Source organism: Fusarium musae, chromosome 1, assembly GCF_019915245.1.
Source record: "Fusarium musae strain F31 chromosome 1, whole genome shotgun sequence".
Taxonomy (NCBI): domain Eukaryota; kingdom Fungi; phylum Ascomycota; class Sordariomycetes; order Hypocreales; family Nectriaceae; genus Fusarium; species Fusarium musae.
This window is the reverse complement of record NC_058387.1, coordinates 2,379,094-2,403,730: the sequence shown is the minus strand read 5'-3', so window position 1 is coordinate 2,403,730 and position 24,637 is coordinate 2,379,094. Positions and strand designations below refer to the sequence as shown.

The 24,637-nt window shown below is 50.7% G+C and overlaps 6 protein-coding genes across 6 annotated transcripts; 2 read left to right on the top strand and 4 right to left on the bottom strand.

Moving 5' to 3' along the window:
• Positions 1–201: 201 nt before the first annotated feature.
• J7337_000720 (uncharacterized protein) lies at positions 202–1,718 on the bottom strand (the record flags this gene model as incomplete). The annotated part of the gene is made up of 4 exons (XM_044818468.1): positions 202–253; positions 303–501; positions 555–642; positions 696–1,718. The coding sequence occupies 4 exons, from the start codon at positions 1,716–1,718 to the stop codon at positions 202–204; spliced, it is 1,362 nt and encodes a 453-aa protein (XP_044686170.1).
• Positions 1,719–3,337: 1,619 nt separating this feature from the next.
• Positions 3,338–4,931, bottom strand: J7337_000719 (uncharacterized protein; the record flags this gene model as incomplete). The annotated part of the gene is made up of 3 exons (XM_044818467.1): positions 3,338–3,678; positions 3,732–4,715; positions 4,784–4,931. 3 exons carry the CDS (start codon positions 4,929–4,931, stop codon positions 3,338–3,340), a joined length of 1,473 nt encoding a protein of 490 aa, XP_044686169.1.
• A 7,906-nt stretch (positions 4,932–12,837) lies between these two features.
• J7337_000718 (uncharacterized protein) lies at positions 12,838–14,813 on the bottom strand (the record flags this gene model as incomplete). Its single annotated transcript, XM_044818466.1, has 2 exons — positions 12,838–14,583; positions 14,643–14,813. The coding sequence occupies 2 exons, from the start codon at positions 14,811–14,813 to the stop codon at positions 12,838–12,840; spliced, it is 1,917 nt and encodes a 638-aa protein (XP_044686168.1).
• A 524-nt stretch (positions 14,814–15,337) lies between these two features.
• Positions 15,338–16,351, top strand: J7337_000717 (uncharacterized protein; the record flags this gene model as incomplete). Its single annotated transcript, XM_044818465.1, has 2 exons — positions 15,338–15,351; positions 15,409–16,351. 2 exons carry the CDS (start codon positions 15,338–15,340, stop codon positions 16,349–16,351), a joined length of 957 nt encoding a protein of 318 aa, XP_044686167.1.
• A 918-nt stretch (positions 16,352–17,269) lies between these two features.
• Positions 17,270–18,370, bottom strand: J7337_000716 (uncharacterized protein; the record flags this gene model as incomplete). The annotated part of the gene is made up of 1 exon (XM_044818464.1): positions 17,270–18,370. One exon carries the CDS (start codon positions 18,368–18,370, stop codon positions 17,270–17,272), a length of 1,101 nt encoding a protein of 366 aa, XP_044686166.1.
• A 4,903-nt stretch (positions 18,371–23,273) lies between these two features.
• On the top strand, positions 23,274–24,542 carry CYS3 (cystathionine gamma-lyase cys3; the record flags this gene model as incomplete). The annotated part of the gene is made up of 1 exon (XM_044818463.1): positions 23,274–24,542. One exon carries the CDS (start codon positions 23,274–23,276, stop codon positions 24,540–24,542), a length of 1,269 nt encoding a protein of 422 aa, XP_044686165.1.
• Between the last annotated feature and the right edge of the window lie 95 nt (positions 24,543–24,637).

Genomic DNA, 24,637 nt, shown 5'->3' with positions numbered 1-24,637 from the left:
AACACCTGTAGATATAGCATTACTACTACAGAAGCATTTAGTTGCCATTTGTGTGTTTTCCGAATGGGCACCAGTTCAACAATTTTGCTTGTCAATCAACCCGATCCGTGATGCCGTGGAAAGCCTGGTGAATACTAACACCCTAACGCCTTAACTGCCGTTACAAAACAAATGAGACTGACATCCGTTACTTGCGCGGAATCAACACGCAGCACCCATCATGAACTGATCGATAGCTTCTGGGCCCATTTGCCTGTTTCATGTCAGATATAATAACAAACTTGATAGACGAGGTTACTTACGCAGTGAGCATTAGCTTCGTAAATTCATCAACGTCCTCAGGCTGGGCATGTAGCCAGACACCCTTGAAGTCAAGATTCCGCACCGGGTATTGTGGTTTGGTCTGCCACGCACGGTAGAAGGCCATTGACGAATCGGCTTCCCAGAGGTATCTCGATGCAGTGAACTGAAAGGCTGGGCCTTCCATGATACCGCAGGGCGCTATGAGAAAGTGTTAGATGCGAGTACAGACAGGTAAGGAGAAACAGACGTACGCTCAAGGGACTTGAGTATGCTTGTCATGCACACGAAAGCAAATGACATGACGGTGGTTCGGCGTATACTCTCAGCGAGCAGCCAACTCTGTCTCATCGTCAGCAAGAATCCTCCATGGCACAGTTCTTTGATCATCTTACCTCCCAGCTTGGTGGAGGTGGACCTTTCATCATTGTAGCACCAGGCTCATCCCCCACTGACAACTCCTCTTCCACCTCCTTGAGAGCAAACATCCACGCTATAAACTGCGACAGCTCGCGCTCGCTTGTTGCCCTCAGGGTAACGTCACCGTCGAACATACGGATAGAGTCCAGAACAACCAGCGCCTGCACCCGCGCCAGCTTCTCCGCCGGCGTCGAGGCCCTCTCACCCTCGAGATGGATCTCCTTGGCCATGTCGGTGATGAGCTTGTACACCCACCCTTTGTTCTCAGGAGTTCGCGCTGAATAGGCTGATGCCGCCGAGAAGGCTGCTAGCATGGTCTTTGGGAGGTTGGAGCCGTAGAGACGGGGGTGGATGAAGGGCAGCCGGCGAGTCCGAGCGAAGTCCCTGTAGAGGTTGGTAATAATATCTACTGTGTATCCCACCCGGGTGCGAGGGTCGTACACGTCCAGCGGATTGAAGTCGGCCAGGCAGGCATCTGCTCTATCCAGAAGAGCCACATCGCGGATGACGACAGGCCCTGCTGGGACGGGTGGTATACCGAGCTTGCTGTTGCCATAGTCTCCCATGTTCCATAGCTCGGAACCGAGAGATGTATCGTTGGCCATGAGATGGTCGATGATGGAGAAGTCAAGTGGAGAGTCGAGCTCTATCGACGATGTGGTGACTCTGTCGAGGCTATCGGGCGTGGGGTTGCTGGTGCTGGTGCTGGCACTCGAGTCTGCTCCCAAGTTGTTGATATCAAAGCCCATATCAAAATCAGGGACCTCGTTCAGGTTGTCGGTAGCGCCAAGACCAACGCACAGATCGTCGTCGTGAAAGTTGGCCCCTGGCGGCAATCTCTGATATACACAGTCGAGGCCCTTTGCCGCACAGCGAGTACAGCGGGGGGTCTTCTTATCGCACTTGCGCTTCCCTCTCACGCAGGCGTTGCAGCTCTTCTGTCTCGAGGCTGCTGAGCGGTCCATCTTGCGCGCAGCCAGCGACCCGAGTGAGTCCATGATATATGTATAAAGTGAGATAGAATGAGTGAGTGGATGGATGGATGGATGGATGGATGATGGGTGGGTGGATGAGAGTGAGGGCGAGTGAGGGCGAGAATGATAGAAGAGGAGAAGGCGGAAAAGGGATCCCCAAGAATGTCGACGGACTTGACGTCGGAGGATGGGTAGGCCTACCAGAGCGCAATATAATCAAGAGAATGCAGAGAGAGGAATCGCTGATGCATCCTCTTTGCGGACTTTGTCTGGTGTAAGCCGTAAGCAGCAGCACTGTTTTCTCTTTAACTACTACTAAGGTAAGGTAGGTACCTAACTAAAGCCAATCGTCAATGGTCACTGTTCGTCTCTCAGACCGAATCGGGGACTTTCTCTCTGGGGCGGGGCTACCGCAAACTCCGCAAGTCCGCAACCTCCAACTCCGCCCGGGCTCGGCTGCCCCGTATGTCCCGTATCCCCGTATCCCCGTATCCCCAGCTCCGATCTGAAGGCAAACAGTCCAGCTGTGCTCATAGATCATCTTGTCTTTATCTTATCATAACCATCGCACTGTTTCATCAGATCACGTCATTCTAGTGGGTACCCGTAGTACTCTACATATAATACGGATAGGTAGGTACTCATATCTTGGGATACCCCCTGCTTTCCAACATGACATGGCAAAGAACCGGTAGGACATATTCATTCATCTCACAATATGCATAATAGAATCTATCGCAAGCACGAATTTGTGAAGATGAATATCTTTGTTCTCGCATTTTTTACCACCAGCCCCCCGATACACCGAGACCATACGATACGCTCACATCCACGCCATTGCAAGAAGAGAACAGAACGTCTTTCAACTGCATCACCTCCACGACATGTTTGTTCCACAGCACAAACCCCTCCTATCCGCTCCGCCTCCTGCAAAATGGGTATATACGCCCCGAAACACTATTCACGCCATCTCCGTATTTTCCATGACGTCTTTGTCCTTCCGAGCCAAAAAACCGACGAAATCCTTTGCAACCAACCCCATTGCACCTATTCCTTATCCTTATCCATGCCTTGCCGTGCCGTGCCTGACCACACACCTAACCGTACCGTACCATTAAGTGGCCTATATGTCCCAAACCTGAACTTAACTCCTAGCAGCCACCTCATTAGTCGAGCGTGGTGCATGTTTAAATAAAAGAAGAAGGGGAAAATAAGAAACGGAAACAAAAAGAGATGAAAATGACAGAATGAGATGAAGACCGAGTACTGAACAAGAAATTCACAAAGAAGAGTGACAGTTCACAGCCCGTTTGCCGTGCCGGTACACTGAGCGGCAGCGTTGCCGCAAAAGACGACAGAAAAACAGAAGTAGCTAAGCAAATCTAATGCCACGGCGTGTTTGTGTTGTGGCTCAGAGCATCGCTGGTGACCCAGCAATCGTAGTCAAGTCCCGCCCTGTAGTTCTTGTTGGAATCGCAAGGGTGCTCGGCGTGTGCTCTCCAGGTGTCATAACTTTTCGCCGTCGTTCATTCATTAATTGGGGTCCAACAGGTTCGAGATGGTAGACCTTTTTTTTTTTTTGGAGGGGGGGGGGGGGGGGGGTGCCTCCTGAGCCTCATTCCGGAATATTCGATTGTTCCCATCTAATGATAGCCATTGGTACGAGGGCTGTCGTACTGAACACCCGTCATAGAGTCCGGTCCATTTGGAATACTGTTACGGAGCGACCTGAGTGGTGGTAGTTCTGGTCGGTTCGGGTTAGGGTAAGGGTCCGTCTGATAAGTCCCGGCCTGTGGTGCTGGTGTTGCTGCTGAGGATAATGGAGGGCGCGAAGAGGAAGAGTTAAGCTCTGAACGAAGCTGTTGATTTTCCATTCGTAACGCATGAACATCTCGGCGAAGCAACTCGTTCTCAGCCGTGTTAGACTTGTAATGATCTTGTAATGCTCGAATGATATCTTGCTGCTTCTGATGCTCTGCAATGGCTGTTGAATTTCACGTCAGTTGATATCTAGCCCCTTTCTCTTGAATTACTGACCTTTAGTTAGAATTTCCCACTTGGAGGCCTTCGAGCCTCGTTCCTGAGGCATGAGATCTCTAAGCTGATCAAAGAGCTCCTTCATCTCCGTTCGTCTTTTCCGTTCAGCAAGCTTGTGGCTGACTCTCAATTCGGGTGTTCGACTATATGGTTGCGAGCCCGTTGAACCATTCCCTTCTTCGGCCTGGAGGTCACTCAATTGCTTATGCTGCATAGAGTGATGGTGGACAGGCGGAAAGTCGGATGCGTTGGACATGCGAGAGTACTCGGACTCATTCAGTCTCATCTGACCAGGGGGTAGGCGAGACTCTGTTGTGAATTGGCTACTCGCGATAGACTCGGTGATACTACTACGCCGCGAGTCGGTATACGTGGGGGCGCCACCGACTCGCTGAATCTCTTCTTCGGGAAACGCCCATGCTTGACCTTTGGTGGGCTCTGCAGCGCGTGCGATATGTCCAGTGGCAGGACCAGTGATAGCCGGCGCGGTTTTGACCGTCTTGCCCTCAGGGTTTCGATCCGCACTGGGTTGGTAGCCGTTTGAGATGCGATGGACTGATAAATGGTGGGGGTTCCGCTGATTATGGAGGGTATTTTGTATCGAGGTAGTTGAGTGATTGTGGGATGCATAAGGAGAGCCTCCCAGGCGCAAATCGCCAAAGTTTTGGTTAATACGGCTGTCAACACTCTCCCTTCTCATTGCTGCCATACCAGGCGCCAAGGTGTCGCCCATCGTAGGGCCAGGGTTGGGACCGAGACCGTTGGACTCGATGGACGTGGGACGGTCGCGGCGAGGATCGAGACTGCTGGGAGTACTAGGGGATACCATTGCGGCAACGCTCATGTTGGTAGTCGATGGCGAGACAAGTCCGTTGGGAATCATGTTGGAGGCGATCGGAGATGGTGTCTTCTCGTGCGACGAGGATTGATAGCCGGAGCCACTTGGGCTAAGACCATTCACGTTGAAAGATGCAGCGGATGTGTCTAGGTAAATGAGGTTAGCCACGGAGCCGAGGCATTGGCACAAACAGTAATGAGCAGCGTACGCTTACTGGAGGCGTCTGCGTTGGAGTAGAAGCCCGAGTCTCGCATGTGAGGTGGGCCGTTAACGACTGAAACAGGTGCGTTGTCGTTGTTAAGAATGTTATTAAGTCCAACCGGTTTGGGAGGGGGTAGACGCGGCTGGTTGTGGACGTCCATATCTGTCTAGAGGTCGAGTCGATATCGAGGGTATCAGTCGAGTCGCAGCTAGAGCGAGTCGGTTACAGTGAGCCCGACGAGTCCCCGTCAATGGGAGCCCGGTTAGCAGAGGGCAACGGTGCCGGCAATATGATTGTGTTCGATTGTTTGCGTTCAGGGCGTGGCCAGGGTAGCGAGCAGCAGGCGAGAGGCGTCAGTACGACGAGGCAAAGCGAAAATTGCAGCTCGAAGTCGGCGAGCCAGGACAGACAGACAGACAGACAGGACAGCGGAGACGCGACAAATGCGATCCAAAACCAATCTCTATAGTGGGCAGGCGTGTCAGAGCATGAGCCCTGTGAAAGAGGGTTAAGAAAGAGACCGTCGCCTGGAACAAGGGTAATATGAGATGTGATCGAGAACAAGAACTCAACGTAACCCTGATCTGTAAGAGGTGAAGAGAGAGGAGGTGGAAATGGAATTGAAGAGGGAAAAGTGCACACGAGAACGAGATGACCCTGGTGAAGGCGAAGGAGTGAGGGTCTGGGGGGATGATGGATGGACAGTGGAGGGCACTGCCGGTGAGGGAAGGGAAGGAGAGAAACGCTTAGGCCAGTTCCCCGGTAGGTACCTGGCTATAAGGAACCTAGGGCATGTGCATACCTATAACAAGCATTGACTGCGCAGATAGTACCCGGCAGGAGAGAAGACCTAAGGATTGAGTGAGATCCAATGATTGACTGGGGAAATAGCAGGCTACCTAGGTCGTGTTACTAATAAGGAGCCCTATAGGGGAAAAAAAAATGAAACGAATGAATGAAACGATACCAGATGGTTTCTCCTTGGATGAAAAAATGCAGGTGGAATACTAGGCCTGAAAGATCAGATCCATCAAGCAATCAACCGGACACAAGGAACATCAAAATGACCTGAGAGCAAGCCTCATTTCCCCTAGCATAGATCGTAGTCTCCATGTCTCGAAACCTCCAAGGGGGAAAAAAATCATCTGGCGTCGTACGCTGAAATGGTTGGGTCCCCAGCACATGCATGTTCAGCAGCAGCACTGTATCCACCTGCACTGTCCATACAGTAAGGTACCAACCTACTCAAGCTCGTGGACGGTAGCCGCTTGGAGCTTTTGAAGCAGGGGACCAGGCAGTGAGACCTCCTTCCAGCTCTTGGTCGGGTCTCAGCAACAAATCCGCGGCAGGCTGACTACCTCTACCTAGAGTTTACAAGGGCCTCACAGTGGCCGTCCCGATGGCTTCAGCACCTTACTACTCTAACCTCCACGCTCCCCATGATAAAACACGGCATTCATGTACCCATCTCATTCCTGTGTCTGGTACCTTGGGCTTGTAGCGCGTCCAGTACTCGCTCTTGCCGTACTGCGAAACCTGTGCCGTTGCCAGGGATCTGGCTTCCCACCGACAAAGCTTGTGAACCATTGGGTTCAACAGACGAATTTTGAAGCAGGCGAAGAAGCATTAGGAGTCTTACTTCGACCCAGGACGAGATGTATCACTAGGCACCTATACCGGCGCATCTAAAGTACCTCGATATTTTTCAAACTCCCTCAGAACAGTTGTACAAACAATAATGGCCTTCTGGTGGTTGAGACACATATGTTGGTGATAGAAACAAAATCTACCCGAAAGGCTCGTTACTCTCCCCACCACGTCCTCCCATGTGTTCGAGTACGATACATCCAACGGAAGGCGGCGCTAGCGGGGGAGTGTTGTAAAAGTTTGTTATAGGCGCACCTTGAGCGGCTTACATCGAGGCGACGGTGTCAGGATCCACTCTCCACTCCTGGACTCCCTTTTCTTCATTCCCCCAAAACCTTGTTTCTGTCATTGTCTAGATTGTCCGAAAGTCAAGTCGTGGAGGGTGGTGCGGGGAGCTTTTAGCTTGGGGGATCGGGGCGGCGCAACTGGAAATGGACGCCATGTGGTTGCTCAGTCTAACCGGCCTGAATCTGCCCACAACCCCTTTAAGGCGCAGCATCAAGTCTTGATGAATCCAAGGCGTCATCCGGAGACTCAGGCCACACGGAGAGAGTTGCGACGACTGCACGGCTGCGCGGTTTGGTGGCTTCGAATACCTCAGATCGAGGGTCAAACATTTTGACAGAAAGTACCGACTTAGACTAGGGTCAAATGTTTTTGAACCCAACGCGGATCTAGATCTGGATCTGGCAAGCCATATTTGCCTTGTCGGCTTCAAACCAACCAACACACATGGCTCGCACTGGTCCAGGCAAGTATTTCCAGCCATTGAATAATCCAGCCAGGAAAACGCAGCTACTTCATTCAGCATTGCCATGATCTCAAATTTGATATGAATCTGGATGACTTTGTTCCAGGCAACGTATATCGGCACCCTATGTGCCGATTACGATGCGGGATGCAGTCATCCACATGCCAACTCTTGCCCAACTGCCGCCAGAGACTCGGGACCGCACTGTACATATCCGGCCGTACTTTACTTCCGGCGAGAGTCCATTCCTGCTACTGCTCGACCACGTATAACAAGGATCAATCCATGAAGTGAATTCATGATGGATATGTAAGAGCGATAAGCATGCTCCATACAGACAGAATCAACTGGGCTCATCGAAACCCTTATTGCTCATTACGACCAGCAACTCCTCCATCACGTCTCAGACAGATAGAAGAGCTAATACACACCCAGTCTGCCTTGTGGACGACATAGGAAAGAACGCCCTGTCCCTATGAATACTGTACGGGTACACGGACAGTGTTGTTGTGTGCAGCAATCACATCTCGTTGTGGATGATTTTGCGGGTGTCCTGTGTGATAGGTACATACTGAGAATATGAGATGCTCGGTAGGCAGGACCAGCAAGCCTTGTAAATGTGGCTTGCACCAAGGCCGGGGCACCTCGTGCGCCGTTCACTAGCTTATCCATGACCCCATCAGATGGCATGGTTGTCGAGGTTCATGCCGCGGTGCAAGGATATGTTCACGGCCCATGTCCTTGAGCTAGCACGGGACTGGCTCATCACCATCCTCAGGCCCCTCCGTCGCTTACCTCGCCCCCAAAGTTTAACCCCCCCCTATGTTTGATGAGCATGGAGCGGAGCAACTAAGCACCCCAGTACCACATGCGCGATCTTCCGCAGCCACGTGAGGGCCATCTCTCAGAAAGCAGATCGACTGGTCCACTAGTCAGTCTTGGCCCAATACAACGTATGTATTGCAAGAAATAGTGCACATGGGCGTGATGTATTTTTGCTTTATCCCCCCGTAAGCGCAGTCGTGCCGCGCAGCGACTGGGCTTACGTACCCAGGTACCGCCCCAAGTTTGCGAGATGCCATGTGGCAGATCAGAGGACCTTGGGAATGTCATATTGGACCATGGACCATGGACCCGGCCGAGATAGTTGGTTCACCCCGATAACTTCCTTGCTCATCTTTCCTAGAATGGAAAGTAAAGAGCATACGCACAAAACTTGTCATGCCCAAAATTTCATAAGTGTTACCACCATGAAACAATCGGGTATAATTGTGCACTGTGAGCCTTCGCCAATCATTGCTGTTTGTATCTAGCAACGTTTGCAAAGAGAACGCTGTTGTTCCCTCACGCACTCCACGCACGTGTCGGGGCGCGTCCAAGAGATCTAGCCGCTGTTGTGACTAAGGTAGCGATCCCCCCTCACCCGGGCAGGTAGGTATTTGGAGTTTTCTTGACCATACAACCCAATCCTGTCCGTTTTATTCAAGTCGGTTAACTCGATTTTCAACTTGAACAATGAAATGTTACTAATTACTTTTCTCGGTCAGCTATTGCTTTAGCATTGCTCACGCTGTTGCTTCAGCTCATGCACCTTACCGTTTTATAGTGACCTTCGGTGGGACACGCACTTTTGGTCCAAGTTGCAGCGAAACACACAGAGAAATCGCTTTTACACAAACCATATCATGCGATGTTATATACAACAAGTCGGAATCGGTCTCTTGCTTTCGCTTACAGACTGTTCATTACGAATGCTATGCTGGGATATCAGACGTAACTCCCGAAGTCAATGGCGAACCTGGTTATACTCTACAACGCGGCAACGCATGTCCTACCGCTGAGAAATGTTGAACTATGGCGCCCCTTCTTTATTAAGACAAATTGACTCCCGCAGTTCGAGGCCAACGCTAGCCATGGTCATCAAGCGAGTACCCAAAATCACTTGATGTCCCAAACACCCAGCAGCTTGACCTAGCTTTCGGGGATGTTCTCCCGGGGATCCTTATCGTCTTTTCGGCGAGTAAGCCAACGCTGTCGATCTCTACTTTGAGGTTTCCAGCCGACTCATGGCTGCAAGACTGTAGCTGAAAACTGCTTCTGCTATGCGTCCCACAGCAATCCCTGTTACGAGTCAATTCCCCTGATTGGATGGATAGTAAGGCCATGATTGGTGAGTATGTATGGCTCCCATGTCAGGGCATCTACGTAGTATACAACGTTCCATGGGATCTGAAATTACATTACCCAGCAACCGACGACATCTATCGATACTGCGGCAGCATGGGTTGCTCAAAAACACCAACGAGGGTCTGATGGCATATCCGTGCTTAGCAATCTTCAGCTTTTGCTAGCTGTCCAGTCTTGGGCTTCGAGTCCCCTATAAGTATCCAATGTGACCTGCACATAATCAACACCAACTGACCTATGACATACCGCGCTCAACTTTTGGTGCCATGGTGAGAAGCCTTGATTAACATACCACGGTAAGTGCCGGTTCGGTAATTGATATGTTTGCCAGACAACGATTGTTTGTCTTGATAGAAGTGGTACGGCCATGCATTATCACGCCGACTCGCTTGTTTAGTTACACAGTGCATCACTGACGAACCAGATCAAAGTGATACCCGTGGAAGACCATGCAGCCAGTCCCTCTTTCACACGATTTTTCATCCCACGTCCCACTCCCCTCATCAGCCCTGTGCAATGCTATGGGCACAGTGCAACTGGCGAATCACGGCTTTAATTCATCGGGGCTAGTCACGGAAGACTTGAGATCTGGAGCCCCTTCAGCTCTGTGTTTAGAATAATTGTTATCAGATGAATGGGCCCTCCAATCTCTTGGCTGTCGTACCAAAACGCCTGAATTCATCCATAGCGGGGAGTCGGCCGTCGTGCTAAAGCCTCGTTTTGTCGACGCTATATACCCTTGCTCTTCTCAGATACTTGTGGGTTCACAGGCTGTCTCTGGACCCAGCCGTCTGGTAAGGCCTAGGCACTTCGCAAGAACAGACGAAGTGAACAAAGTTTGGAACTATCGTTAGTGGATGTTTTGCAGTACAGTATCCTTGGAGGCCATCGTTTGATCTTGCTCATCATCATTGATAGGGTTATAGCTGGTGAGGGCCAGATTTGTCCTCAATCAATAGATACATGATGACGATGCTGTTTGACACTCTTAGAAAATAACCCTCAATTCATTGAATGGCGGCATGAAACGACAGCCACGGATCGACAAGATAGCATTTCTCCATTGACGCGAATCCACCAAAACCATGTCGCAGAACGAAGTTTACTCAGATCTTTAGCTAACGTTAGATCACAGTCTCAGTCAATATCCTGTCTGACGGACAATCCGAGTTAATTAACACATGCCACTGAGACACAGATAGGCGGTCAGCTGCAACAGTGAGTACTCACACAAGTACATGTAATGGCGACGTGCTCAGGGAACATGGAAGCAAATTAGTTAGTTGCTACTTCGCACATCAATGACAATACCACAGCTGCATCTCTTTCTCAAAATTCTGTTCCGCACGCAAGTTGGTAAACCATCCAGGTTTGTGAGCCCAGGTTCTTGCTGTCGACTACTTTGCTTACTAGAAGATAGGTGAGGCACTGTACGATACATAACCTTATCCCGGGGCACGCCAGTCCGTGATGGACTAACTTTAGTATCATCACTTCTGCACCTGGATCAAGCATATTGACGCTTGGATCGAATCTGGGGCCCCTAGACTGGGTGACTAGTTCAACGCCCTCCGTTCCTCTCGATACCTTATGGTGAGAGCCCCATGGTAGCCCGTCATAAGTTCCAAGTCCAAAAGCGCCATCTCAAGGAAGGCCGGCCAAAAGATAGGTTTGTCGGCTGGCAGGAGACTTGTTATGCAGCGGAATCTCCAAACAGCATTGTGTGGGCGCCAGCCCTGCTCATCTTGGCCAACATTCAACAACTTGTATAACTCGCTTCATGGCTGCCCGGGCTGTCTATGAGATCGTGAAGGATGCGTTGCTTCTGGAGGTCCTGGCGGCAAGGGGTTGTCAAGGACAATGTAGGGAGGGCCAAAGCTCTCTGCAGAATCTGGCCGGTGTCTTGGCCGCCCTCAGTCAGATAACATGCATCGCATGGCATCACGATTTTGACAGATGTGTCTCCCAAAGCACCCATCCGGCATCCCATCGACACGTAATCTGATTTGAGCAAGCAAGACTTTGCGTGCTGCATCTCTTGTCGTTCATCACATAGATGTCTCGCTCAGCCCAATCAAGTCAGTCAAGTGCCTGTGACCTGTCTCATACTTTTTGCTTTTGCCAGCAACATGGTCCAGTCATTTCCTCAGCCTGCTTCTCCCCTTGCGTATTCAAGCCTCGACCCTGTCGGATGACCTTTCAGCCTCCTGCATCTCAAATATTTCTCCACCTCGGAGAAGAAGCTCAATGTCTGATATCCAGCTGCCGCCGTGGGCTCTATAGCGGCTGCATGGGTCGAGTCTCGTTCTGGCGAGACATGCATCAGCCTTTCATGAAAGTATATTTGACCTGTAATAACAGACGGCACGGAGTTGGCTTCCTATTGATCTGAAGATACCCGAAAGATCGCACTTCTCTTCCCGGAGAGCTATTCGGCCTCCACACTCACTACCTCGGCAACAGGGCCAGTGGTAACAAAGGCAAGACTAAGTCAACGGAGATGAGGGAGAGTTAAGTGGGAATACGAGGAAATTATAACGAGATGTCACTCTCTCATGCTCATCAAGGCGTATGGCTCAGATCACCTCTGCCCATGCCCAACTCTTTGGTAAAGCATTCAATATGTCTCGAGATGTGTGGCCGTTCAGCTAGACATAGACCAGTGTACCTACCATAGGGCCATCGAAGTCGCGCCGACGAGTTATGCATACCATTGGTCGTCGACCCATAAGCTGATCATATGGCTGTCTAGCTGTCCTAATGCCATCGTGCAAGTCATCTGGTGTAACGCTATGAAACCTGATTGAATCGCCAGTGGGAAGAGTAAAATAGGGTTTCACCTCTCCAGCATTTGCTCGTCACTGCATTGAGAGTAAACATTTTCATACTGGTCTAGACTTCAAGGTATCACTCCAGATGTGTCTTTGCTTTCCCGATATCGTGGGTTTACCTTGAACCGTGCAAAAATTTTCACACGCTCCAATTCTGACTGACCTGCACATAAAGATAGCTTGTTAGATGTTCAGGCGTGTCAGCACAGGCATCGAGAGCGCTTCGAATGATTGGCAAAGCCTTACGAGTGTATATCGAGTTGATAATGGGAAAAGCCCTCCATCTTTGTCGACACAATCACATGCGGCAGTGATCACTCGCCCACATCAGAGATAAGAATGGCTCTTGGCGTCAATTTATGCATAGGTGCAATGTATATGGAACTTGGCGTAGGTATTCGTAGACATTGATGCACGATAAATGAGAGTAAAGTGGTTATACACTATATGATATCGTTGCTCCAGGGACTACATCACTGCGATGCAATTTCTTCCAGGGCCATGCATGTCTCTCATATGTAACATCCAAACTAAGGCCAGAGTCATTTTTCCACAGCAAACGCACTATTGCTGAGTCCTGTCCAAACTTCCTTCCGGCAGACCGCTTCTTCATGCAAGTCAACTCATTCAAAAATAAAAGACGTGAGGACCTAAAACTCAAATTCCGGTCTGAACACATCCGGATCGACGCCGGCAACCGTCTTCTCCGCCAAATCCCGGCGACCCATCTGTGTAAAGACACGCCGGAGGGTATCGTACAGGGTGCTGCTCCGGTTTTGCGCCGACATGCGGTCGAGTGTCTCATCGACACCGGAGGCATTATCGCCCAGAATCTCGTACGCCTTGCTCCGGCCGGACTTTTCAATGGCCTTGTGCATCTCCAGAGCGGCCAGGAAGTGGCAGGCAGCCTCATGGTGGCAGTGAATGTTGATGCAGCTGACACCTAGGTTGTAGCGAGCTCGCACAAAGTTGGGAGCCATAGCAAGGGCTTCCTGGTAGGCCGCAATGGCTTCCTCGGAGCGTCCACTATTGGCAAGAGTCGCGCCGAGGCGGTTCCAGAGGAGATGAAGCTGCTCCTGTTGGTTGGATGTACCAGCTTCTGATGAGTGGAGGGCAGACTGGAAGCAATCCACAGCTTTGTCATAATCCTCTGCGCCATAAAAGAGCACTCCAAGGCCTACTTGCACATCGGGATCCATGTGCTCACCGTCTGGGCTCAGCTGGGCCGCCTTGATAAACAGATTTGTCACCTTGTCATGGAGCTGCTGCCGGTCTGTAAAACCCATCTCTGCCGGGGGGTGTAGGTCTTTGGGGTCGAGAATGTTAGGATACTTAACGGACAACCACCTCTCAAGAGTTCGATATGCTGTGCTGTCGTATCCTTCATTGGTGTACGATACAGCCAGGCCCATCAAGGCCGCCAAGTTGTTGGGGTCAAGTTTCAGGGCTTGCTCGAGAGCCCTAATGGCTGCTGTCTCTTTCTCGTTCTGCGCCTGGGCTGTTCCTAAGTAAACCCACGCCTCGGTATGATTAGGATTCTGCTGAACAGCGGATTCGAAGGCCAGCGCGGCCAAGGACAAGTTTCCGCCTTCCCTCATGATGCGTACACCCTCCTCGAAAGCGTTCTTTTCGTCGCGAAAGAAGTTGTCTTGTTCGAATAGGTAGGTTTCGACAGCCGGGTCCCCGAGGCGGCCCCAATCGCCCATGCCCTCGAAATCGGGCATCATGTTGTTGCTCCATTCGGTATCGAATTGGTCAAAGTCTTGTCTAGAAGCAGCCGTCTCAGCTTGTATTCCTCTCCATATAGATTCGAAGTCACCCAACTCATTAGTTTCGGCCGTCAAGCCTTTATCCATTTCGTGAAGCTCCTGCTCTGCGGCATTTGCCTCTTCTTGTTCCTTAGCCTTATCACTATCTTGCAGCTCCATCGAGGCGAACTGCTCCTCCCACTTGTGGTCGTCGAGCTCCACGAGGCGGCCCTTGCCCTTGAGATCCTGCTGTTGTGGTTGGTGCATGGGCTGTTGGTTCTGGTACATGGGTTGAAACATGGGAGTGTAGCCCATCGGCCGGTTCATCATGCCGCCCATCATGGGTCTTTGTTGGTTCATCTGGCTAGGCACGTTGCTTTGCATCGGACTCGCTCTCGCGGAAGAACCTTGTGTGTTAAGCTGCTGAAAACGGGCAAATTCGTCAGCGGTAAATTGCGATTGCGCAGCAGGTGGCGCCTGGAAAGCTGACTCCATCGCTGGCTGGCCATTGAAGTCGTGCGCCCATGTTGGTGACGCCGAGTTGGCTCGCATATGGGATTGGGCTGGGCTAAGAGGGCCCATCTGGCCCGGTTGCATGGGGAATTCTTGCTGGAGGTTTGGGCCTTGGTTAAGGAAGCCGTTCATCATCTACAGCATCAAGATTGGTGTATTAGTAATAGCTTCAACAGCCCTGTATGGCAGCGCACCTCATCCTGGGGCGCATTGGCGCTCTGGCTTCGAAATCCATTGAGCTGTCCTCCAGGCCCTCGACCAACTAGACGATCTTGCTGGAGTGTTCTGTCATTCTGAGTATGCTTATGAAGCTGGCTGAGGGGGTTCGCAGATGTCGAACATTCAGCGCCACCCATAAACGACATGGCGGCTAACGTTCAGTAGGATGAGTCCTGAGTGATCGGGTATGTCGGTAAGCAAAACAAAATTATGGGAGTTTGGAGTCGATGATGAGTTCTCGCTTGATTGATTATGAGAAGATATGAGTTGTAGTTTACAGTTCAGATGGAAGAGGGTCGAACTCCTACTGTGAGCTAGCGAAACCCGAAGTGATGCCCGCGCTAACTATGGCGGGGAAAATACCGAGGCTCCGCCGTCTTCTTTACCTTTATCGGCAGTACTTACCGAATATGAAGATAACTGTGCCGCACGTGACTGCGGGGTGGCCATGAGCAGGGGCCTCACCGAGCATACCTAGGTATCAAGGCAAAAGGGGGACTATTATGGGGACCGTTACTTTCGGTGAACGGTGAGTAGCGTGTAGGCTTTATCGATAAGAACATTTTTTTCCTCGGTCCTACTCTCCAAAGGCTACCTACAAGTCAACCTCTCAGTTTTGAAGCCTCACCACCGATCTTTTCAAGGACATCTATTATTCCCAATTTACAAGATGCTCAGACAAGTGTATGTCAAACCGATTGTTCATAACAAGTATGATTCCGTAAACTGACAACCATAAAGTAAACCTCGCAATGCGCGCTCAAAGCGAGCCCTCGAAAAGCGCGAACCCAAGGCAAACGAGAATCCCAAGACGTGCCTCTTCCTCCGCGGAACAACATGCTCTCAGATAATCCAGGATGCTCTCAATGACCTTCATCAGATGCGCCAGCCTCTCGCTAAGAAGTTCACCAAAAAGAACGCCATCCATCCCTTTGACGACGCCGCCTCGCTCGAGTTTTTCTCCGAAAAGAACGACGCCAGTCTCCTCGTTTTTGGTAGCAGCCAGAAGAAGCGTCCTCACACCTTGACTTTTGTTCGCACCTTTGGTTACAAGGTTCTTGACATGCTTGAGCTCTACCTCGACCCAGAGAGCTTCCGTGCTATTGCTCAGTTCAAGACGAAGAAATTCGCCATTGGCCTGCGGCCCATGATCTTGTTCGCTGGTACTGCTTTCGAGAGCCCTGTCAGCAACGAGTTCACCCTTGCGAAGAGCATGCTCCTTGATTTCTTCAAGGGCGAGCCCAGCGACAAGATTGACGTCGAGGGTCTCCAGTACATCATCTCCATTAGCGCAGAGGATAGCACTGGCGACGGTGATGTTAAGCCCGCTATCCACTTGCGAGTCTACACCATCAGCACCAAGCGATCAGGCCAGCGTCTTCCCCGTGTCGAGGTTGAGGAGATTGGTCCTCGCATGGATTTCCGTGTCGGCCGAGTCAGGGAGCCCGATGAGTCGATGCTCAAGGAGGCCCTAAAGAAGCCTCGCGGGACCGAGGAGCGCACCAAGAAGAACATCACAACTGATTCTATGGGTGACAAGATTGGCCGCGTGCATCTGGGCAAGCAGGATCTCAGCGAGCTGCAGCTCCGCAAGATGAAGGGTCTGAAGCGAAGTCGAAAGGATGCCGAAGATGCGGTGGATGTCGTTGAGGAGAAGGAGGAGTCCAAGAGGATAAAGCAATAGTACATGTATGGCATTGCATGCTTGGAGTTGGGCGTCTAGGAAAAGGTCTTGTAAAGGCCACGTCAATCATTGATTTACTGGGTTCCATCCCTAGATATGACAGGTCCTGTCGTATCTCTAATTGAAGTTTCTGATATTGCTGTCATTTATCTGGGCATGATGATCCCGATGCTGTCATCTCTCCTCTGAAAGTCAGTCATACTGTCTAGATACAACTGCTTGAGGCAAGACTAGTGCTCTTTATATGTTCCAATCATTACAAGGATCGCTCGCTGAACGATATCAAATACATGACTACTACATTCGAGGCCCCGAATCGCATCTCTCTTTTTGTAACGACATTATATACTAATTAAACCGAGACCAAAGTGGAAGGCCCCGCTTCCAGCGACGGCCTGGACACTTGTGCTGGGTATGCAATATGGAGCATTGAAACCATAAGCCCAAACATTTGTTGGGCGTGTTTGATATAATTGTACTGTTTCCCGTGCCTGGCTGAACCCTTTCAACTCGTAAGTCATGATCAATGATGGGCTTGCCAGTATGCTGAATAACACAATGGCCAAGTCCTGTGGGTGCCTGGCAAAGAATCTCGAACATTAAGCTTTTCCTTACTCGGTAGATTATCACGCCGAGAATGAAGTCCGACTGTAAGGCGCTATATACTCTCCTACACAAGTGGTCATTCGGGCCATCTCGTCGTGACATAATCACTGATTCCAATTGCGAGGAAATGGTCGTGGATCATCAAGTGGAGGGATGTTGGCCGTCCTCTAATGTCGACTGCTGATGGAAAGCATTTCTTGCTGACTAGCGACATGCTGAAGCTGGTTACCAACAAGATATTGAAAGGGCCGCGAGACCAGCTCTAAGCCCTAAGGCCCGGCCATCATGGCTTTGCATAGCTGCCACGATCCTTCAGTCAGGTGAGTCAGGAACGATGAGGTCCTCGTCTGCGATGGGAATAGGAGGCTGCGCATGCTGGTGTAACATCTCGGCGAATATCTCAATGTGCTGTGTCATGGAGCCAACAGTTTGTTGCTCTGGCGCCTGCTCTTCGAGTTCAGTGCCCCAGATGTCTTGTGGGATAGAGCTGCCATCCAACAAAGCGATCCTTATTGGCCACTCAAGGTGCCGCCACCACTTAGATCCGGGCTCGAATAAGCTGACTAGGCCCATGACTTCTCGACGAGCCACATCTTGCAACCACCATACGTTATCCATTCGCTTCAGCAACGCAAAGAAGCAAGCAAGGATGGCGAGAGCACGGGGGCGCCTTGCATCAACAAGATCAACGTAGCGCTTCGAAACAGTAGCAGGGAAGGTGAGTGCGGCAGCCGCGTGATAGTTTTTATGCGCCCAGTTGAGCACGCTGACGGCATGTGAGTAAGCTTGAGTGGTAGTCGACAGCAAACGAGGATCTTCGTTCATTAATTCATCGTTCAGCCCTTCTAGCATATGACCGAAGAATGAGTCAGGCGAGCGCGGGTTGAGGTTCAGTTGGAAACCAGGTTGTGAATCAATGACAACTTTGACGATGTCGCTGTGGTGGATCCATTGCCACGAGTTTGCGACGACGGTCTTGACGCCTTGAAAAGCGTGGAACCAGGAGAGCGGCGGCACATATCTGCTCGTTGAATCCCCAGGGGCAGAATCACCGTCGTCCTTGACAAAGATGCGCGAGGCACTTGCTTGGAAAGCAATGAGCGTCGCTGTGAGGAACAGAGCCTCCGCATTGTCAGGCGTAATGCCCGAACCCAGCGACGCCCCGAATGCAGAAAGAGAGGAGGCCGAGTAGGCATGTGAAGCGCGCACCAATGCTTTGTCATTCGGAGACATTGAACGTAGATGAAGGGCTGCGACAGACAAGATGGCGTCGGCGAGATACGTCTTGCCGTTGCCAGAGAAGGCCATCTGTGGGACGGCACGCTGCCAGATATCCTCGGCGGCAGGCGAGTTGGTCAGGAGCGTCTTGGAGGTGACATTTGTATAGTGATGCATCAAACGCAGCTCGAGCATTCGTTCGCCATGATCTACGGTGTTGGTGGACGAGCTTATCGAAGGTTGCGAGTAGACGGAAGTCGGAGGAGAAGGATTTGGTCGCGGCGCTCTTGCTGGACTTGAAGGGGCACGTGGGCGTGGTAGCGGAGTTCTGGGAACAGAATTGAAGTTGACGGTCGGCGCAGGCGAGGGAGTAGGTGCGCCGATGCTCTCAGTACTGGTATTAGTTGATATAGCAAGTTCTTCGAGGACATCGGGGTTGCTGAAATCGCAAGGAACTCCGTGCTTGGCACAGTTACCACATCGTGGGTGAACCTCGTCGCACTACAACCAATGGGAATTTCGAGTCAGCCCAGGCGTCCAAAAAGATCATAAGTCTGAGGGCGATTCGAGCCAATGCGAAGAATGTTTATGTCTGAACGACAAGCGCGAAATATGATGCGATGCGTTGAGGCATAAGCAGAGGACCGGTAAAACCTACTTTTATCTTCCTATTTTTGCACCTCCGACAACCCGCCCGAGACTTTTTGTGAGAGCGTCGAGGAGGCATGATGGATTGAGAAAGGGGGCAAAGGAGGAAGAGATATGTAATTTGTTTGTTTCACGTATCGCTTGTCAACAATTTCCCTGGAAACGTATGGAGAGGACCCTGGAATGTGAGTAGAATCGCAGCATGGCCGCAGAGGCAGGGGGCCTCTCTATACGGTTGGCTTTGGGTAAAGGAGAAGCAACAGCAGAGAGCAGAGAAGGAAGAGAGATTATTATAAGGAAGAGAATTCCATGACGCGTGTTGAAGGACGAAGAGAGGCGAAATCGTGGTTGAGCACGAAACGGTAAAGCTTTTCGAACTTGGGGGCAGAAGAAGCTGGCAGTTAGTTACTGCTGAGATTCCCCGTTTCGAGCAAGTGCGGTGAAGGAGACTCTGGTGCTATTGTGATGTGATGAGATGCAAATGAGGGCAGAAGAGATGCAGCCAGCAGCCACCGCGCACCATGGAGTGGAGGGGCGGTCCCGTCGGCAGGACAGCCTAGTGGAGCTTGTAGAGTCGAGTAAGGGCCCCGGTTCAGCGCAGTTCTAACCTGTCATGGCCTTCTGTTGACATCTACAGCGAATCAGATGGGAGTTAGGAAGGCTGCACTGCCACAGCAAGTCAACAGGACAGGGATATGGGCCCTGTCCTGTCGTGTGCTCCCCGTCCATTCTGCTCTGCTCTGCTCCCCGAGCCCTCCTGATACCTATTGCTGTACATGACGGGGATGCTGTTGGTATCAGCTTCTCGTTGTGGATCCCGAACATCGACGCTTTGTTGATTGTGCCCTTCGCCCTTCGCCCTTCGCCTAAGGGACCACGTAGGCAGGTGGACTGAGGATAACATAAAAAAGGATGAGGACGGCCCGGATACCACCAGATGGTTTTCAGTTCTTTGATCATCTTAAACTCTATGGCACAATGGGCTGAACGACAGACAGACAGGTCGTAGAGGACCCTGTGACGGGAGAGACATCCATACTCAGACACCTGCAAAAAGGTCACACAGACTGAAAGATTACGCATGGACCCCTATCCAGGCGTACTATGGCGTATTCCAACCAACATGACAGCCTCAAAGCCACTTCAGCTCAGACTCATCTTGATGTCAATCGGATGAGATAAGTTGTTCCGGCTGAGGCTGTGTTAATTGGACGTCAATGGCAACTGTGACGGGTAGATAGATAACGGATGCATTAAGATATTAATCTTCCGCCCAAGAGAGGTACTAGGTACTGTACCTAAAGTGCAGAATATGGTGGGTTCTCCCTCTGTCGGATATTGGGATGGTTTGGTGGTCCGATCGTATCATGAGATCTCCCATCTTTTGGGGACACGGGACGATGGCGTCCAATGAGACCACCGACATCCTGTCTGACTGAGAAAACGTTGAGCCGTCGGGGATGTGGTTATTCCGAGGGTTAGGATGAAGGATTCAAGACATCTAGTAACTACTTGTAGATTTGAATGACGTTTCGAGATTAATTGATGGATGCATTAAACTACTATTATGATGCATTTTCAAGTTGATCTGCGGACTCCGTACTCGTATCATAATGTCTGTTACAGGCTAGTCACCTTCCTACCTTGGTAGGCAGATTTAGTCCCCTCTTGTCCAAGGGAGGGCGCAAAAGCTGATAGGCACAGTAGATAGTGCAAACAGAAGCCAGCCGGCCCAGGCATTGTCTACCTTTACTTCCATATAAGTTGTGTCCAAAATGCACGGGAACAGAGTATGGCATATAAGGTACTTTAGCATATTTTATGTCTAAAGGCCATAAGGCTTTTACAACAATATTATGTATCTCTGAAAGAAAAGGCCAGAGTTAGTCCCCTCATTCCATAACTACCTATTCTTACTGGTACAAGGGGCCATGCAATGGATGTTTTTTCAAGGGTGCTGCTTGTCATGACTATCGGTTAAGGCAGCAAAACAAGGCTAAGGCATTACCTAGTAGAATTGTCAATTCGGTCCAACATCCATCACTTGCTTGACAACTCCTTCATATTACAATCATTGAACTTCCTCAATTCATGCCCATTTAGTATACCGCATCTTCTTTGGTAGACTCGGCGAACGATAAACACATTAAACTATGTACTAAATTTGGTCTTGTCTGTAATCTGTTGGTGTCAGCATTAGATCTGCTGACTCCATTTCCGGGCGGGCATGACGACACGAAACAATCACGACATCGTCGACCTGCAAGGAACCGCTTATCTTTTATGGCAGCTTTCTCCAGGTGTGTGAGACTTTTGCGGGGGACACGGGACAATCACAAATGCATTCAGCCTCTGTACCTAATAAGAATTGTGTTGCAGCCACACAAAGAGTTCGGTAAGAAAGAGGTTGTACACACCAACGGAACAAATCCTTGCACGGGATGTCGGTCATGGATTCTATTTGACGATCACGGCTTGAGTTGATGCACTGATTCCAAAGCAAACGGCGGAATTCTCATTATCAGATAAACACAATGTGACGCGAGTTTCGCAGGCACCTAGATTACTCGAAAACGTTGCGGCCATATCGGCGCAATACTCTGTAAATATCACCGAAACGAGTAGGCGAGTTAGTAAGTATGTATCCTGGTGAAACTATACATATAGGTACTAGGTAGATTGCATGTCAGACATGGCGCGGCTTACAGCCAGCGAGAACCGTACTATCGTACCAAAGACAGGTTCTCCCTTCTATCACGACATCGAGCACATGATGCGCCAGAGCCTCACCGATCAAAGGTTCTCTGTTAGCTGGGCTGACTAAAACGCTTGAAGACTTTCCTCCGTTGTATCTCACGGTGAAATGATGGATACAAGAACACCCCCCTCCACTCATCGCCGAAAGGACCGCATCTGCCCGCCGCAAACCCGACAGGCAATAATAGAAAACATCGAATGGTAAGTTATTCGCGCGCCTTGCGCCAGGGAAATAATATGATACAAATCCGATACATGTAAGCCATCAAGGACACAGGTAGGGAGGGGACCTTTGTTGCTGCAGTGGCGCCAAATCGCCATGGATGGAATACAGATACTGCTTCTGTAAGCAGCTTTTCCATGCCACATTTGTCATTGAGGCCAAGGGAATCAGTTCGGGCACACCGCAAGGTTACCCAAACAGGCATTTACTTGTCAAACCGTCAGTTGCAGTCCATACACTTTTGGGCATTGGACTTCGGCCGTTTTCCTTTCTTCCTATCCATCCAATGGATGACGAAAGGCACAAGAGGCGGCGCCATCCGGGCCATCGGTCAGGGTACGAGGCTGTACATGAAATATCACCCAACGTTGAGATGGACTTGGGTGGAGGGGCAAGTAGACTTGGTGTATACCAATTGAGTCTTGTGTAATCCATTGCCTCGTTGTTCTACCTTCTGGTGTATCTATTTGACTTACAAATGCTTGGAATGGAACAAGCCATAGAAGTCAATTCATCTAATCCAATTGTGCAACCCAGACGCTAGAAATGGAAATTCGATATAAATCATGAAAGCCCTTTTTTTCCTTAGCTGAACCCTTCCATGATTCCACAATCCCAGCATCCCAATCTGTCTAAATGATCCTTAAGCCGACGATATTTGGATCTGTACTTTATACACCGAGAGCCGATACCCGACCACGAAAAAAACACAACCCAGCCAAAGTTGCATATTTTTTTGGCACGCGAGTCACTCACTAATTAATTCTTTTTACGTTGATTTACTCTCTGGGCCATGCATTATTAATCTATTGAGTCAATTTCCCCGACAAGTTGACATCTCATCATTGTCTTTTTGACTCTTGAAACTCTCGATCCCTTGCTCAAGAGGCTGTTGTGACGTGATCGTCAAGGTTCCAAACCCACCTGCTCTAGACCTCTGAGACTTTCTGTCTGTTTTATTATCGACGACACAACATTGCTCCTTCAGGACTAAACTCTACGCCCTCCTCCTTTTGCGCATCATCTCGACCCTGGATCGCGTCAAACCGAGGCTTCCCTTTGTTTCTCTGTACCTTAACTTGGCGCAGCAGAATTGCATCCAGTACATTACCTACCTACCTACCTAGCTCTGATATAAAAAGGGTCCCCTCTCACGTTCCCCATACCTATTACATTACAACACAACAGACCAGGGCAACACAGGAAAAGGGGAAAAAAGCCTTTTTTCCCTCTTTTTTTTTTACCCTTCAGCCCCGCCTGGACCTCCACTTGCTTGTCGCTAGAGCCCAGAGTTTATATCTATATCAACATCTCTGTCACAACATCCATCCCACCTCAACCTCTCTTCCTTGCTTCACCTAAACTCGCCGATTTTCTTCAGCTTTTCTTCGGCCTCGTATCTCTAGACCCTATCGAGGCTCAATTATACACCTCTCCCTCTTTCACACCCTCAGTCAACCCTCAGCTACAATGTCGGCTGCTCCTCTCAATTCGGACCCTGTGGCCACCCCACCTCGCCCTCCGTCCCCCGTCCACAGCTTCGGTACTCTCGCCGTCCACGCCGGCGCTCCACATGACCCCGCTACCGGCGCCGTGATTGAGTCCATCTCTCTGTCGACCACATTTGCTCAGTCCGCCGTTGGCAAGCCTGTTGGCGAGTATGAGTACTCCCGATCCGCCAACCCCAACCGTACCAACTTCGAGACCGCTGTCGCTGCTCTCGAGCACGCCAAGTACGCCCTCGCCTTCTCTTCCGGTTCCGCCACCACCGCCACTATCCTCCAGAGTCTCGCTGCCGGCAGCCATGTCATCTCCGTATCCGATGTCTACGGAGGTACCCACCGATACTTCACTCAGGTCGCAAAGGCCCACGGCGTCAAGGTGACCTTCACACCAGAGATCGAGGTCGATATCAGTGAGCACATTACTCCCGATACCCGTCTGATCTGGATCGAGAGTCCTAGCAATCCAACCCTGCGCCTTGTCGATGTCCGAGCTGTTGTTTCTGAGGCCCACAAGCACGGCGTCCTCGTCGTTGTTGACAACACCTTCCTGTCTCCTTACGTCCAGAATCCGCTCGATTTCGGTGCCGACATCGTTGTCCACAGTGTTACCAAGTACATCAACGGTCACAGTGATGTCGTCATGGGTGTTGCTGCTTTCAACAGCGACGAGCTCAAGAACCGTCTAAGCTTCCTTCAGAACGCCATTGGCGCGGTGCCCTCAGCATTTGACTCCTGGCTTGCTCACCGTGGTCTGAAGACTCTGCATCTGCGAGCTCGTGAGGCCAGCCGCAACGCCGACGCCGTGGCTCGAGCTCTCGAGGCTTCTCCTCTAGTCATTGCCGTCAACTACCCCGGTCTTGACTCTCACCCTCACCGACATATCGCCAAGAAGCAGCATCGTGATGGTCTGGGTGGCGGCATGCTCTCATTCCGCATCCAAGGCGGTCACGCTGCCGCTGAGCGTTTCTGCCAGGTGACAAAGATCTTCACTCTCGCCGAGAGTCTCGGTGGTGTTGAGAGTCTGGTCGAAGTTCCCAGCAGCATGACTCATGCTGGTATCCCTCGAGATCAGCGTGAGGCTGTCGGTATTTTCGACGACCTTGTTCGCATCAGCTGCGGTGTTGAGGACGCCCAGGACCTCACCAATGACGTTCTCCAAGCCCTCGAGAAGGCTACATCCGCGGTCAAGACCAACGGTTTCAACGGTAACGGCAATGGCGTCAACGGCTCCTAGGCGCATGTCCTAATGGTTTTTCCCATTCGGTTTTCGTTTATTTAGAAGAAGATGATCTATGATGACACCTTATGAGATTTATTTCCTTTGTTTGA